The 17,149-nt window shown below is 39.5% G+C and overlaps 2 protein-coding genes across 3 annotated transcripts; one reads left to right on the top strand and one right to left on the bottom strand.

Annotated features, from left to right (window-relative positions):
- Positions 1-1,218: 1,218 nt before the first annotated feature.
- zgc:153913 (carboxypeptidase N subunit 2) lies at positions 1,219-12,808 on the bottom strand. 2 transcript variants are annotated; one of them, XM_054769042.1, is made up of 3 exons: positions 12,709-12,808; positions 6,861-6,922; positions 1,219-6,681 (listed from the first exon to the last, which is right to left on the bottom strand). In XM_054769042.1, exon 3 carries the CDS (start codon positions 6,633-6,635, stop codon positions 5,202-5,204), a length of 1,434 nt encoding a protein of 477 aa, XP_054625017.1. In that variant the 5' UTR covers positions 6,636-6,681; positions 6,861-6,922; positions 12,709-12,808; the 3' UTR covers positions 1,219-5,201. The 2 variants fall into 2 exon arrangements, with proteins under 2 accessions (XP_054625017.1, XP_054625016.1); XM_054769041.1 differs by having other exon boundaries at positions 1,219-6,777; positions 12,709-12,805.
- Positions 9,514-13,465, top strand: cldn1 (claudin 1). The gene is made up of 4 exons (XM_054769043.1): positions 9,514-9,883; positions 12,739-12,903; positions 12,975-13,059; positions 13,120-13,465. The coding sequence occupies exons 1-4, from the start codon at positions 9,661-9,663 to the stop codon at positions 13,280-13,282; spliced, it is 636 nt and encodes a 211-aa protein (XP_054625018.1). The 5' UTR covers positions 9,514-9,660; the 3' UTR covers positions 13,283-13,465.
- Positions 13,466-17,149: the final 3,684 nt, after the last annotated feature.

Here is a 17,149-nt window from a genome sequence, read left to right as displayed (position 1 = left end):
ACAGGTCGTTTGGTGTGGAGGATAACTCTATTGACCTCTGAAGGCATCTTGGGCCCTTCAGTGAATTCATAAAACGGGCTATTTTTTATTTTGCAATCTGACAAAATGTTGATCGAAGTTTAAATGTATTAAATGTATTATTTTTTTTCAGGAAAAAAAAAGCATCTCAGTTTTGTGTTGTAGGTGAATTTTTTGTTATATTGATGTTTTTTTTTCTTTTTTGATTTTTTTCTTAATTTTTTCAACATTTTCCAAATACTTCAACTTTCTTCTTAAATAATCTTTATACATTTACATCTCATAATATTGGGACATTATTCTCGTAAAATTAAGACTTTTCTTCTCATTAGATTACAACTTTTTCTGTTAATATTTTGACTTTATTCTTGTAAACTTATACAGATTTTTGCTGTTGTTGCTCTGTTTTTTCATTTTCTTGTTAAATTATATTTTCTGAATGTTGTGCGGGTCAATAAAACAACTACAAATGAGCCCAGGGCAGCACTTTGGACACCCTTGCCATAGATGCTCCAACGGCTCTATCTAACACCTGCATTAACAGCTGTGGCTGTAGGCAACCTCTTTTTGTAGTTTTTATTAACTCCACAAGATGGCAATAGCTGCATTTTAAATATCATAAATGGTCAGCATCCAGCAGCTTCATCTACCTCGGCATGCGCTGTAAGATGTTGGTTGGAAAATCACATGCCGTATGAACCCCACGGAATTAATGCTGCTCCTGAGCCGTTTGCTCCTTCCCACTATTGCAACATTGGTTCTGTGCTGGTTTGTTTTGCAAAAATATGTATTTATAAATGACCATATGGTCAGATATACTGTATGTTCTCCTTTTTTTACTTTCTTACACACTCCAAATCATTATGAAAGTTAAAAAATGAAGTTGTCATACAAACTGACAGCCTTGAACAGCATGTACAGTAACAGTAATAACGTTGAGGCTGTGTTTTATTAACTTGTCTCACACAATTTACAGTCTTTTAACACATTCCAGTGTCATTTTCAGCTATAAAGATATCATTCATCAAATAAAGAATTTTGACCTTAACTGTTCATGCAAATATGAAAACAAATTCTAGTTTTGAATAAAACATATATATTCTATATAAAGTAGTGCAGTTAATTTTTTTATTATCAGATTAATCATGGATTTCAAACAAATTAATCATGATTAATCAACATTTGAAATGATGTCTGAAATATTTCCATGTTTACTGTATTTTATTGAAAGAAAGATAAATGTAATATATATATATATGTATTAACAGCTCCAAATGAACTGAAAATTTAAATCAAGCTAAAAGATACCACACGTCTTAAAATATGTACTGTATATACCTAACACTAGTTTCTTTAATAGTAGCAGAACATATGAATCACACTTTAACCGTGTTATTATGAGTTGCGTTCATACTCCCCACGTAATTTAACATTACATTGAGTGTATTTTATGGGATGTCCGAGCGTACTTAAATGCAGCATATTGTACTTCCGCATTTAGAGTTACAAAATTAATCATAAAAATATCCACTTATTATTTTTCTTTGTTTTTCTGTTTATTTGGACGCATAATAAGGACGTTCTTGTGATGTTTGGAGTGTCCCTGAATGCATCTCGCGGTCGTGTGGCGACAATGAGGAAGTGTTGTTCCGACGACCAAGGGACAAAAGACGCGTTTGTGAGTTGGAAATACGTTCTTGTTGTTGGAATTGCACCGCTTTTGATGTGTTCAGGTTAGATTACAGTTGTAAAAGAGCGTTAGACCGTGTGGGGAACTAAACTGTTCTGCCTTCTGTCCTCATAACAGTTAGATGTGGCTTGCCAAAAGGCGTGTGCGTTAATTATGCTAAAAAATGTAACATAATTAATGAAATAAATGAGTTACCGCCGTTAACGCGCTATTTAAAGTGATAATAATTATAATTTAAGTAAATATAAGATATAGAAGTATGCTGAAAAAGTTGTATTTTGAATGTTTTTCAGTTCCACCACTCTGGTCAAGTGAGGATTATCTCCTCTCGAGGTCACGCCTTCAAACTTTGGAAGTAAGACAGCCACCACTTTTTGTCATGTGAATTGCGATGTCATTCAGCTGGCCGGAGGAACCAATCAACCCCCTGACCTTTGACCCTTATTAACCGCGGGTTAGCAGGCTGTATAGAAGGTGTAGCCATCTGTGTGCCTTGTTGTGTCCAGGCTTGTCTCCTCCCCGCTACATCTCTCGCCTTTATACCCCTCTTGGCATTCAGCAGCGCTGGGCTGATCCCAGGAGACTCATGGGATGATCAGTGGTCAGTCAGTGGGGTCGTCTTTTTAAAGACGCCTCAATATAACCCTTCTTCCCCTCCCAAAGTAGACATTACAGGGTTCCTGAGATGACTTTTTGTGGGGTTAAAATTGTAAAAAGGCATTTACACAGACGTTGTAAGCGTTGTAATCAATGCATTTGCTGTTTTACCAAATACATTTGCCAATTCTGCATTTAATAATACTAGTAGTAATAGTTTAATTGTGCTCAATTTAAGAGCTCAATCCTCTCAAAAACGCCCTTCAAGCTAATAGCGGTGTGTGCCACGACGCACCCAACAAATATGCAAAAAATATAGAGGCAAAAAAGTTGTATTTTGATGTGAAAAACATGATTTTCCCACAAAACAATGTTTTGTCATGAGATCAAATCAATTAATGTTATAGTTTTTATAATTTTATGCAGTACCTTTTGGATGAAATCCGACTAAATTCTTGTCAGAACAGGCTCTGAAGTGATAACGGTGATCTGTTACATGGTATTCAAAGTGTGGGACAGTGCACCCCTAGAAAAAAAAACAACGCTAAATTTGATAATATAATGGACTCATATTGCTATACTGTCCACTTAGGTATAAAGGGAGACTTACAAAAAATCCACACTCAATTAAATTATGGGCTACTTATCATAACTATACAGTAATTTTTCATTTATAAATGAAATATTTTTGGAGCATAGAAAACCTCCCTACCTTGTAAATACGGTTTTTAATATTATTAGAGCCCTCTAGACATGAAATAACACCCCTATAGTCACCTTTACACTCCTGGTACCCAAGATAGTAGACATAATAAGAGTAAATAAGCCATTTAAGACATAAATAAGACTCGTGCTCATGTGTGTTGCTATAAATGTGTTCCGTAGGGGAGCTGACAGGAAATGACGTCAGGGGTTTAGAGTGGACTTCTAGCTTGATGTGGGTTATGGCCACAGCAGTAACCTTTGTTTTTATTGGGAATTTTCATTGTGATTATTATGCCTGTTGTCAGATATTTCAAACCTGCAATATAAGCCTTTTGATCAAGTCTGGTGTCTGTGCGTCAGTAACATAACTGACACCTAGTGGCCAGTGTAGAATACGAAATATGATTCATAGCGTCTTTCGATGTGTCTTCTGAATGCCTTATATTTGTGTTTTTGTTCATTTAGCCATTTTTATGCTTGAAAATGCTCAATTTAGGCTCAAATACGTACAATTATAAAAACACGTAAAATACTTTTTATTAATAATAGCCGTATTCAACCACAAAACAGCATGATTGATTTATTATAAGTATTATTTGTGAAAAAAACATGTTCTAGTGAAGCAGCAAAATTCGAACTGCAAAGTGGCAAGGACGACTATTTAAAATTCAGAGGCAAATTTGAAAATAGGTCTAGTAACTTAATTGTAGCATCCATCCATCCATTCATTTTCTTCCGCTTATCCCGGTCTGGGTTGTGGGGGCAACAGTCTCAGTAGGGAAGCCCAGACTTCCCGGTCCCCGGCCACCTCCTCCAGCACCAGCGGGAGGACACTAAAGCGTTCCCAGGCCAGCTGTGAGACATAATCCCGCCAGCGTGTCCTAGGTCTGCCTTGTAACAGTGTTTTAAAAACGGAAGTCAAGGTCAAGTAAAAGGATTGAATTGCTGCGTCAACCCAAATAAAAGATGACATTTTCCCTCTAGAAAAACATCTGTCATCTGTCACACACAGAGCGAGAGAGCAGAATGAGATGCAATTTCTTTTATATATCTGTAATTATTTCATGCATTTTAAAACTGGCCCATGTGTTTAGTCCATCTTGCGCCTCACAAATGAGGGCACTGTATAAAAGTATATTTTCAAAGCTTTTTGTGAAATCTGAGACGGTAAAAATAGGTGCTGGGTTGGCAACCAATGTATTCAACCCAGCAGACAGCATTTTGTTTTGGAATATTTAAGTTTTGTCACATACTAAGTCACAGAAGCTGCATGTAATCATGTCGTTACTTGCACATGCATCTGGGGCCTTTTTTTTGGTCCCTCAACAATTTTTGGTTTAGACCAGAGTGCCAAACAAGTGTGAATCCAGCCTTCGCAAACAACAGAGGAGGAGTTATGATGTTGATTTGGCTGATATTGGCCGCACGGTGGCCTCGTGGTTTGCATCCGGAGATGTGGGTTTGTATTTTATCTTTGTACTGTTTGTACTTCCAGTTTCCCACATTCCAAAAATATACATGTTAGGTTAATTGGAGACTCTAACTTGTCCATAGGTATTAATATGAATGTTCGTCTATATGTGTCCTTGCGATTGGCTGGCGACCAGTCCAGGGTGCACCCTACCTCTCGCCCTAAGTCAGCTGGGATAGGCTCCAGAATACCAAAGGGACCCTAGTGAGGATAAGTGTTGTAGAAAATTAATGAAAGGATTTAGCAGATATTGAAATTTTGATTCAAAAAGATAAATTTTGCCAGAAAAGCAGGGTTGGTCTTATATTTTTCTTCGTTTCTTTTTTTTCTCAAGCTTCTACCCAGTCAGTGGAAGACCTTATTAGCAAATTACTAATCCAAGCAGCCAATTTCTTGACTTTGATCATTTTTAAATGATCAGAGATGTTTCTTTTATTGTTGTTTATTGTTGATTTTCAAATGTCCTCTGCTTACCCTTTTGTGCAGGTTTCTATTACTGGATATTCAGTGCATGTAAGAGAGCATCTAGCGGACACTGAAAAAAACGCCACAGTGGATGATTAACATATCCGTTTTGGTGATGACAGCAACAAGACGCAGACTGAACTTTGAATCTTGGAATGAAAAAGGTTCATCCACCCCTCACAGTTTGTTTGCAGAATTGACACATTGTACAACTGGCCTGTCTAAAACACAAAATGTGATGAAATCACCAAAAATCTACGGCATGGGAGCCTCAGTCGCTGTCGCATTGCTGCATTGAGAATCGTGGTTGCTCCAAATATTCTCCGTAATGCTACCGTTATGCTCCAGAAACTGCACTTTGACTGTCAGTGGGGAACATTTCTCCACCTTGCACTTGATGACCAGTGAGTCTGTGGACTTGTGAAGGCTGCAGCTGCTGACGTCCAACTCCGCAGCTTTGGACAAATGACACCGCAGCTCATCCCTGTCAATGGATGCTACTGGTCGACTCCTCAGGAAGTCAGGACTCTCACAGAGCATCCTGTCCAGCATCTCAATGTCCTGGCTGTTATTCAGCACTAAATCATGCAAATACCACATGTGGCAGTCGCACTTCCAAGGGTTGCCGTGTAGTCGCAGCATGTGCGGGAGGGTGAACTGGTCCAGGAGGCCCAGAGGTAGATTTTGCAGCTGGTTGTCAGACAGGTAGAGCTGCTGAATGAACTGCTGGTCCAGGAATAGTTTGGCATCCAACCTGCTCAGCTGGTTTTTATGGAGGTAGATCATTTTGATGCTTTTGAGATCAGTGAAGATCTTTTCTGGTAATGAGATGAGCTGATTTTCAGAAAGGTCCAAATTCTCTAGGGTGGTGATGTTTCTAAAAATGTCCTCAGGAAGGCTCGAAAGCTGATTGGATGACAAGAGAAGGTCAGTAAGTGATGTCAGAGTGCTTAAAGAGGACAGTTCTGTCAGCCTGTTAACCCTCAAGTCCAGCTGTGTTAAATTGGTCCCCTCACTTCCAAACACTTTATCGCTGAAAATTGTGAGGCAGTTTCCCCTGAGGTTCAGCACCTTCAGTTTGGGCAACAAGGAGAAGGTCTCATCAGCAAGTTCTGATATCTTATTCCCCTCTAAGTGAAGCTCCGTTAGCTGACCAACATGATGAAAGGTGTCTGATGAAATATTGCTAATGAGGTTGTTGTTCATTTTCAGAATCTCCAGCCGAAGCAAACCAGAGAAAGTCTCTCTTTCCACCTGTTGCATTTTATTAAGAGACAAATCCAGCGTATGCAGATTTTGAAGGTGGAGAAACAAAGATGCGGGCAGCTCTGATAGGACGTTGCCCTTCATCTGTAGAGTCTCTAAACGTTTAAGGGAGTTAAACATACCAGGAAGCACGGTGTGGAACCTGTTGTAATTCAGTTGCAGCTTTGTCAGGTTTGCCTGTGTCGAAAAGGTCCCCAGAAACAAATGTTCCAGCCAAGGGTTCCCGCTGATCTCCAGCTCACTCAGCTCCGTTAAGTTCTGAAAAGCCTGAGAATGAATACTTCGCAGTGCATTGTTGAAGAAGATAAGCTTGTCCAGTTGGGGAATGCCCTCTAAGGAGTTGGGGAACAGGTACTGCATGGCCGATGTCATGATGATGACTTCCTTCACCTCTCGGGATATGTTTCTGGGCGCAGATGTCATGCGTTCGTCAGCGCAAAGCACTTGGACTGGTGTGAAACACTGGCATCTGTATGGACAGTTGATGTGGGACAGCGTGTCACCGTAGTAACACAGAAGCAGCAGCACAAACACAATTGGGTGCAATCCTTTGCCCATTTTTTTGCTGTCAAAACATAAGAGAAGGTTGTGTCTTTACATATCGTTAAAAATGTGCTCTGTGTTTGAAATAAATATGGTTCAACTCACCTTTGACGCAGTTATCCTGGAGCATAGAAGCGGAATACCCTCTGGGTTTAGCAGCCAGCTGACTGAAAGGCAAACAGCACAACGAGCCTGAATTAGGCAAGACAAAACCTTTGGTCAGTGGCCAAGATCCTCTTGATATCACCGCTTGTTCTTGTCTTTGATACGTTGGCGCATGCATTGGTTTCATTTGCTTGGGTGACATACAATAGAAATACATCTAGTTGTTCCTGTCTACAATAACAAACACCACTAGGTAACTACTGCTGTGACTAATATCTGATAATTGGGCTTATTATAAATATCACAAGGAAGTATTTTGACATACACACATGAATCTGAGTTTTTCATGCACTCACCAGCCAAAATATGAGCGGAGCTAAAACAATAGCATGTATTAATCCCTTAGTTTGCATTGGCATAAATGGCATTAATAAATGATCACTGTTTTGTGGTTGATTATGGTCTATTATTAGTAAAAAAAAAATATTGAAAGACAAGTTAGATGTAGTATTCTGGTTAGCAGGCGTCAGTAATAACACAAAACAGTGATGAGACATGACATGACATGACATTACCTTCACACTGCATGTAGTCAGCCATGGCATGTCTGAACATGATCGAATGAAAAAAAGGTCCTCCTCTCGTTCCGTGGGGAAGTGGTACATTTTTGGCTTCTTACTTTGTACTTCTTCCCCACCCTGTTTGAAACACTTTCTTCAGTTTAAAATAAGTAAATTGGAGAGGCTAACTAGTTAGCTCGCTTTGCTAGCGGCGGCCGTCTCTTGTCTCCCTACAGCATTCACGAAGCCTGCGCAATGTGGTGTAAACAAAAAATAATAGGAGTGTAAAGGTGACTATAAGGCCGTTATTTCATGTCTAGAGGGCTCTAATAATATTTGAAAAAAATGCAAAAAAAAATTCACCTTCAATATAATTATGTTAAAGCTATTTATTTATTTAGCTCACATTAGCCGCAGACCTGTAAAAACGGCCAAAAAGTGACCTGTCCGGAAAAGTGGCATTCTTTGGTATCTTTGGGACCTACCAGGACCCCCCATGAATGTGTGCTAGGTTTCCCCCACCTCCCAGCCCAAGAAAAATGTAATTTCAGCAACTTGAAAAAACGCAATTTCGTGACAGCCTAAAAAATGGCAAAAAATTGACCTATTGGAAAAGTGCCGTTTTTGCCATCTTTGGGTCCTGCTGGGACCCCCAATGAATCTGTGGTAGGTTTTCCCCACCTTCCGGCCCAGACAAGTGTAATTTCATCAACTTCAAAAAATGTGATATCACGACAGCCGTGACCTGAAAAAAACGGCCGAAAACTGACCAATCGGAAAAGTGGCGTTTTTTTCCATTTTTGAGTCCTGCCTGGACCCCCCATGAATGTGTGGTAGGTTTCCCCCACCTCCTGGCCCATAAAAGTGTCATTTCAGCAACTTCAAAAAATGTGATTTTGTGACAAATGGCCTGAAAAAATGGCCGAAAACTGACCCGTCGCAAAAGTGGCATTTTTTGCCATCTTTGGGTCCTGCGGGACCCCCAATCAATGTGTGGTGGATTCAAAGCAATGCCCCATTAATATGACTACAAATGATAACAATTTGCAGCCATCATTTTTGTATATAGTTTTGCATTTAGTTTTATATTACAGGTACTTTATACTTTTGTAGTTACTTATTTTATTTGGTTTTTGCATACAGTTATTGCATAGTGTAAATGTAGTTTATACTGTATATCGTGTTAATATATGCAATTATGTGTTCATTTAAATTGTTTGAGTTTGACTGTTGGATTTATAATTTATTACTTTTTTTCATTTATTGACAGGATTTTTACTCTGGGTATTTATGTTCAGATTTTGTAGTTCAGATTTGTTAACCATGCAAACTGAGTGAAATGTAATCTTACAAATTGAGGACAACGATAAAAACAATGCCATACAATTTCTTTTGTAAGCGCATGCGAACTGCAGAAAGAGGGGGGTGCCAGTGGTGTGAAGTAAGGGCCATCAAAGCCTTCTCTGCTGGCCTAAATACTATGAGGAGCACTGACCTACATTTACAATATAGATTCTCGTATTTGTTCCATGAAATTGTATTCATTTATTCCCAATAGTGTTTTATCTTCATTTTGTAGTGTGTCTCTTAGCTGCGGTGCTTCCAGTAGTTAATTTTTGTTAAATCAGATTTCAGCTTCTATGTGTTGCATATGTAATCTGGCAAGGGCCTTCAGAATCAGGAGTGCTGGCACATGTCACTGGTGTTTTTCTTTATCAGTAATGCCATTTCATTTTGTAAGCACAGTGGTACTTGGCATGGGGACCAGGGTCCAAATCTCAGTCAGAGTAAATTACAACAAAGGCTTATGTTTTTGATTACCATTTCTTTAACAATACTGGCCCTGACAGTTTCTGCCGAGAAAAAATCTGGTTGCCCTTTGAAGGCCCAAGTGGCAAATACATTGCCTGCTACTGATAAAATGTAGCCTTGGGCGCCTCATTGAGTAGGGCCGCTCTGGACATTTCGCTTGAATTTCTGCAGATTCCCGTACATCCACTAGAGGGCGTCCAAACGACACTAACCTGTGGTAAAGGTGGCAGAGCCTCCCTTTCTCTCAGGTCACTCCCTAAGGATGCACAACCGGGGAAAAAAATTGTGAGAGGAAGAGAGGGAATCAGCGCAGCTAAATATCAGCTCTTTCTAAACATTTTCGCGGATTAAAAAAAACAAACATATCTGGATTTTATTTCTTTACTGCTCTTATTGTTTCCTACGTTTTTTGTTGTGGATTTTTAACCATGGCCAATGCTGGAATACAACTTCTTGGCTTCTCGCTGGCCTTCCTGGGCTTCATTGGCTCCATCGCCTCCACAGTCATGGTGGAGTGGAAAGCTTCGTCTTATGCAGGAGACAATATCATAACAGCTCAGGCACTTTATGAAGGCCTGTGGAAGTCGTGTGCATCACAGAGCACAGGCCAGGTTCAGTGTAAAGTGTACGATTCACTTCTCCAACTACCAGGTAACATCCCTTGTGTTTTTCTATCATGGATTGCTTTATGTTTAATGATCCATTCACATGATCTCCAACAAAGCATCACCATTATGCTACAAATGTGTAAAAAACAGTATAAACAGTATTTATTGGTAACGTATTCAGGTCAATTTGGTTTGTACAAGTTTGCTCATTCAAAGCTCCCTTCGGGCATAAAAAGTGCAGTCTTTCCATGCACGCAGGGACATGCCTGCCAAATACCAACAGATGCATCATCAAACAGCCTGAGATGTGGGAGAAGGAGCACAGGCAATAAAGGGGGATAGGAGCTGGAAGCACCTCCCTATGATGTCACACACACCATATATGGGACCTTTGCTATTGTCATTTTCAACATGCACAGTCCTGCCACAAATGATTCATACCCTGAACCAATTTTAAGTTAGGTTCATGTTTATTTGTTTATTTGCTTTCTTGTGTCGTTTACAGCGAGAAGATGCCCATTCAGCAAACACAAAATGTTGTTTACCGAAAAAATGTTATTTCCATGCCTTATAGGAAGTAGAATATGTAAGTATTTGTACGACAAAGCGCTTATGTCCTCATAAGTTAGTACGAGTTGGCTGGTTAGAAACATATCAAATATAAGACGACCCCTCTTTTTCAACATGTGATTTGGAAGAATATTTTGGAAGATAAAATGAATCTGTTTAAATGATGTTTTCAATATCAGTTTAAAAATCGGTCATTTTATATTAGTTCTATTTCTTAGCTGCGCAAGTTTGATGACTCTGCTGTCCACTCTTGATCACCGTTATCCTAAAATTAGCACCATAATTCCTCCTCTGTTGTTTGCCAAGGCTTTGGTCACACTTGTTCGGTCCTTTAGTTTGGACAGAAAAAAAAATGTAAGGACATGATTAGGGTTGTACGACGGCGCATTAGGGCCACATTGAAAGAAAAAATTACGGAAGCGGAAAGAAGTCGTAAATTTTGGAGAAAAAAGTCGTAATATTACAGAAATAAAGTCATAAATTTACAAGAAAAAAGTCATAAATATGTGAGAATAAATAAGTCCCCCCTTTTCATAGCTGTCTCAGGCAATGCCTGTAAGATAAAGTTTTTTCTCGTATATTAACGACTTTATTCTCGTAAATTTACGACTTTATTCTCATAATATTAAGAGTTTTTTCTCATAAATTCACATTATTTATGAGAAAAAAATCTCAGATTATTTCAGTACTCAGTCGTAACAGGCATTGCGACAGCAATGAAAAGGGGAGATTTATGTGACCTTTGGCCTTGGGCATGGGGAGGGGGTGAGGTAAGGTAGGCAGAAGTTAGAAGGTACAGTACATGCTAATCCATTTGTGCTCAATGCTCTGTTTTGCTGCTACGTAAAAGCTTGCCTGAAGCACAAGGAAAGTTTCCTTCCCTCCTGAAGAGCTGCGTTCTATTTTCACAAAATGGCAGTAATATCACCACTTTATTCTCGTAAAATGACAACTTTATTCTGGTGATATTACAACATTTTTCCTCGTAAATTTACCACTTTATTCTCATAAATTTATGACCTTATTCTTGAAATCTTAGACTTTTTTTTTCCCGATGTGGCCATAATACTCTGTCGAAGGGTTGAGTATCGTTCACATACTATCCGATATCAGTGCCAAATTGGTGCTTTACAAATAGTTCCAATGCTTCAATGCTGGCCAAAATGCCACTTCGAAACAGGAGAACATACAGATTTTTACAGATTTTGTCCAAAAACAGATCAGAATAGTAATTTAAATAATTCAATAATATAAATAAAATGATAACTGTAACAGAAAGTGTTGTGTTGCTGTTGTGAACAGCCCTGTGGCAAAATGTTGGAAGAGAGCGCTGCTGTTGGAGTGTTAAGTTTGGCAATAAAGTTTGAGAGGAGCATCAGACTCTATGCGCCTCTGTCAGGATGCAACACTACTTACTTGCACAGTTTCGCCTTCAAGCACGTATTGCAGGCGGCTGAGTCTGCATTCATTTAGCACCGAAATGAGGCACTGAGTTTTGGTACGCATCCCTAGACATGATTGGGCAGTTTTAGGGGCTTATTCCTTGACAAAAGTCAACTATTGCGAAACAAAATGCTGCCTGCTGAGTTGAATACGCATGGTGGCCTAGTGGTTAGCATGTTGGCCACACAGTCAGGAGATCGGGAAGATCTGGGTTTGAATCTCCACTTGGGCATCCCTGTGTGGAGTTCGCATGTTCTCCCCGGGCATGCGTGGGTTCCCATCGGGTGCTCCGGCTTCCTCCCACATTCCAAAAACTACGTTAATTAGCGACGCTAAATTGTCCATAGGTATGAATGTGAGTGTGAATGGTTGTTTGTCTATATGTGCCCTGCCATTGGCTGGCGACCAGTCCAGGGTGTAAGTCGGCTGGGATAGGCTCCAGCACACCCCCGCGACCCTAGTGAGGAAAAGCGGCATAGAAAATGGATGGATGGAGTTGAATACGTTGATTATTTTTGTATTCTAGTATTTTTCCCCAGCTCAAATGTCAAGAAAAGCTTCTAAAACATACTTTTAAAGAGCACCACTGCCGCACGCCATTGTGCATCCGTAATGCACTCAGTTGTGATCGCTACAGGGGCCTGAGAAAAGCGTTCAAATTACAGCAAAGAGCATAAAGAAATGCATGGGAAATGCTGTCTGTCTGCTCCTGCTTCTGGTTGTTGGGTTGCATGTACCTCAAGACGTCTTATATTTGGGTCAATACGGTCATTGAATTGAACATGAATGAGCGCGAGTGCCAAACTACCTGTGATGCTGAAGCTTCAGAAATGTAAAAAGACAACGCGATAATACCTTCATGTGTTTGTGTGTTTGTCTCTCCAGCTATTGTTGTGGGCACGCGTGGACTGATGCTGGCGGCCATCTTGCTCTGCTTGATTGCCATCTTGGTGGCTGTCGTGGGCATGAAGTGCACCACCTGTTTGACAGATCAACCCGAGCAGAAGGATAAAGTGGCTTTAACAGGCGGGATCATCTTGATCATAGCTGGTGATAACCTTTAAAGACGTTGTCCAATCACACGCTGTGTCTTGTTTGACCTCTGGATTGTTACTTTCCAGGCCTCCTGGCTCTGGTGGGAACGTCTTGGTACGCCAACAGGATAGCGCAGGATTTTTACAACCCCTTCACTCCGACTAACTCCAGGTGGGGTGACTGTGATTCATAATGTGTGCGCACTCTCTGCTAAATGTGTGACTCCGGCAGGTACGAATTCGGAAGCGCTCTCTTTGTCGGATGGGGAGCTGCCTTCCTCATCATCATCGGGGGAGCCTTCCTGTGCTGCAACTGCTCCAAGAAGGATTCAGGGAAAGCGCCACGCTACCCACGATCCAACGCTGCAAGCAACGCCGGCAAAGACTATGTGTAGGCTGATGAAATCGGCCGCTGTATGTTGCGTTTATCTTCATTTCTTTTTATTTGTGGGCACCAATTGTTGTTTTTTTTTTATAGGAGAGCCCTAACATTAAGAGCATGCACTATTCTTGCGTGTCATATACGACTGTCTGACTTCAAATGTGCATTCGAATCAGTAAAGCTAGTCAATATTTTACTCCTGCATCATGATTTGTCTCTAACTTTAACGCAACAAATACAATCCAGATGATTTTAACGAGAAATGAATTGCAATTTGCATTTTATATTCATTTCTCCGGGTATTCCGGCTTCCTCCCACATTCCAAAAACATGCACGTTAGCTTAATTGGCGACTCTAAATTGTCCATAGGTATGAATGTGAGTGTGAATAGTTGTTTGTCTATATGTGCCCTGCCATTGGCTGGCGACCAGTCCAGGGTGTACCCCGCCTGTAGCCCGAAGTCAGCTGGGATAGGCTCCAGCATGCCCCTGCGACCCTAAAGAGGAAGAAGCGGTATAGAAAATGGATGGATGGATTTTATATTCACAGAATATTTAGTTGAAAAACACCAAAATAATACCATAAGATGGACACAGATTTTTTTTTTTATTAGTGTTGTTAGTGTTTATTAGCGTTTTTTTGTTTTTGCCATAAATCAGTGGTGTCCAAAGTGCGGCCCACGCCACATCGTAGAAATTATTATTTTTTTAAAACAGTAACAATAGGAAAAAAAGAGCAAAAAGGTGCAACGTAATGAGGAAAAGCTGAAATGTTGAGACTAATAATGAATAATAATAATACACTTTATCACCTGCAGTTGTCTATTTTTTTTTTATTAATGAATTAATTCATAGCCGCTGTTTCTCGGTTGCCTATGGCCTACAGTATTATTAGTCAAACAATGTTGAAAGACAAGTTATATGTAGTATGTAGTATTCTGGTCACATTGATGAGACATGACGTTATATTACATTACCTTAATGCTTCATGGAAGTCAGCCATGGCATGTCCGACATGACAGAGTGAAAAGAAGTTCTCCTCCCGTTCCGTGTGGAAGTGGTACATTTTTGGCTTCTTACATTGTCCTTTTCCCCCCACTCTGTTTGAAGCCTTTCTTAAATTTAGAATAAATACACACGGTAGCCTGCTATGTTTAAAGCGGCGGCAGTCTCTTATGTCCCTGCAATGATTCTGTAGCCTGTGTATAACAGTTAAGCAATGTGGTGTAAACAAACTATTTTATAATTTTTACACCTATATAATTTTATAATTATATAGGTGTAAAGGTGGCTATGGGGGTGTGATTTCATGTCTACAGGGCTCTAATAATGGTAAAAATCGTTTTTAGAAAGCCATAAACAGGTTTTCTACGCTCTAACTACGTATCGCAGTGAGAAACACTATTAAATTCAAGAAATGACTCATGGCAAAACAGGAAGGTGGTGTTAAAAAGGAAGCACAGAGTGTGTGCAAGTGTGTGCATGCATGAACGAGTGGCAGCTCTCTCACTTACTGTCATACCTTCCTAAAAAAAAAAAAGGTACATTGCTGTGACTTTTTCCATCGTCCAAAATGCACCAGTCACGTGTCTCCTCTGGGGAGACAAAGTCAAGAGAAGGGGATTGGAGAGGGAGGCATGGGAGGGACACCAGAAAGACAGGCATACCTCAGTCCACACACTCCTGTCCAAGCACGCCTGATCACATGCACAGTTCCTGTTCAAAAACAAAAAAGTTACAACGACAGAGAGCGAGAGAGAGAGCGCCCCCATCTGGGTAAGATGCCGCTTAAATTATTTTAACCTTTTATTGTATCAGATGCAACATTGCATTAAAAAAAAATAATAATTTTGTATACAAACCATTTTATAAGGGCAAAGTAGTAAATAAACTATGATAAAATGATAAACACTACTACTATTCGAAGCAATGTTGATATATTTCACCATTTAACAGTATAATAATAACTGTTGTAAACTGTTCTAAATAACACATAGTACTTCAAAGTATTTTAATTGAAAAAAGATGATAAATTACGGAATTAAAAGACAAGCTTTTAAAAACGCACATTAAAGTAGAAAATATTATGCAAGTAATGACACAAAACCGCCGCTAGAGGGTAATAGAGGACATATCTTGCATCATTGCTTTCTGACCTGACGCTCTTGATTGGGGTAAGCAGCAAGGACATGACGCAAAATTAGATACACGTACATTTCTATTTATGTACAGTATATGTATAAATGCTGTATACATAAATACATTTATAATGACGTAAAACTAGCCGCACGGTGGACTAGTGGTTAGCAGGTTTGCCAGACAGTCACAGTCCGGAGATCGGGAAGATCTGAGTCGAATGTTCTCCCCGTGCGTGCGTGGGTTTTCTCGGGTTACTCCGGTTTCCTCCCACATTCCAAAACATGCATGTTAAGTTAATTGGAGACTCTAAATTGTCCATAGGTATGAATGTGAGTGTGAATGGTTGTTCGTCTATTTGTGCCCTGCGATTGGCTGGCGACCAGCCCAGGGTGTACTAATGTAATGTAATGAGGGGAAGCGGCATAGAAAATAGATGGATGGATGATGTAAAACTACATTTGATATATTATATATATACTTTATGATAATTTATTTAAGTCAATAGAAAATACAGCGTGAATGATGTCAAATTTAAATTCACTTAAACCAAAAAGATTTGAAACTTAGACTAAACTAAACTTAAACTAAAAGATTACCCACACATGTAATTATATATTTTTGTTGATCTAATTTATTACTACTCTAATCTTCAGATTCCAGCGTTTTGTTTTTATAGTCATATAATTAAAAAAAAAGATGGGTAGCAGAAGCAAACTCAAAACTAAACCGCAGATCAAATATTTTGATGGTTTGTTTGCAAAAAAAATATATTAGGAAATAAAAAACTTTTGAATAAAACACGTCTCTATCACACAAAACGGAACAGTTGGAGGTGGCTTTGATTTAAATCTAATTATTTACAGTACCCCTTGAATACAAATGTCTTTGTCAGAAAGATAGACTGTTCAGTTATTCCTCAGGCAAAAGGTCACAGCAAACAATCTTCAAAAGTGTAAAAACTATGTTGCTGTAAGACAAAAAGCACATTCACACAATATGCTTGTCCTTTTATAAGAACGAAACAGGATGTCACAGTTAAAATGATGAGCAACAGGGGATGAATTCAATTTTCATCCAGAATGCACAACAGACTGTTTGAAATTTCCGAACTTCACTTCACTTTTTACTTAAATGCATCCCTAATCCATTTATGCTCAAATGAATTTACGTAACGTCTTCTCACAAGCCTCCTGACCCTTCGATTTAAGGACCCAGTCTGTGTAGAGTCGCTAATTCAGTTGCCTCCCTGATTCAGCTGGCATCGTAGCATCAGGCTAACCTAAATAACTAACGGACTGAAAGGGTTGCAACGTCTCAGGTCCTTGGTCAAAGAAAGCATAATCTCTCACGTTAAATGAACCTGATCTGTTAATCCTGTCAGCGGAGGAGTTGCGTCACTACACGCTGAGAAGCTGCGCTCACAACTGTCGGCAGACATCATGACAGAGGAAATTGGAATATCCAAGTCATCAGTTATTTATTTTGCTGTATGTAATGATGCTGTTTTGGACGTCATTTCGCAAGTTAATTAATTAGAGACTCTGAAGATCCCCCTCGTAAAATTAAAAAAACAGAAACAACGCTGCAAATATGGGAAGTTATATAAATATGATATAAACATGAGCGGTTTCAGGGCAACATGCACATTAAAAGTGACTCATCGATTAGTTCCAGCTCCAACAACAATCTCCAGTCGCTATTGTACACCACAACTCACAGGAAGCTAAACGGCTAGTCAACG

This window comes from Dunckerocampus dactyliophorus, chromosome 2 (genome assembly GCF_027744805.1).
Source record: "Dunckerocampus dactyliophorus isolate RoL2022-P2 chromosome 2, RoL_Ddac_1.1, whole genome shotgun sequence".
Taxonomy (NCBI): domain Eukaryota; kingdom Metazoa; phylum Chordata; class Actinopteri; order Syngnathiformes; family Syngnathidae; genus Dunckerocampus; species Dunckerocampus dactyliophorus.
Note: the sequence above shows the minus strand (reverse complement) of the source record. Positions and strands in the feature narration are given on the sequence as shown.

Bases quoted from the DNA above. Each gene is read 5' to 3' on its own strand.
- zgc:153913 (XM_054769041.1), bottom strand. From the start codon at position 6,770: ATGGGCAAAGGATTGCACCCAATTGTGTTTGTGCTGCTGCTTCTGTGT.
- cldn1 (XM_054769043.1), top strand. From the start codon at position 9,661: ATGGCCAATGCTGGAATACAACTTCTTGGCTTCTCGCTGGCCTTCCTG. The intron at 9,884-12,738 runs GTAACATCCCTT...TTGTCTCTCCAG, and splicing joins TTCACTTCTCCAACTACCAG to CTATTGTTGTGGGCACGCGT. The intron at 12,904-12,974 runs GTGATAACCTTT...GTTACTTTCCAG, and splicing joins GATCATCTTGATCATAGCTG to GCCTCCTGGCTCTGGTGGGA.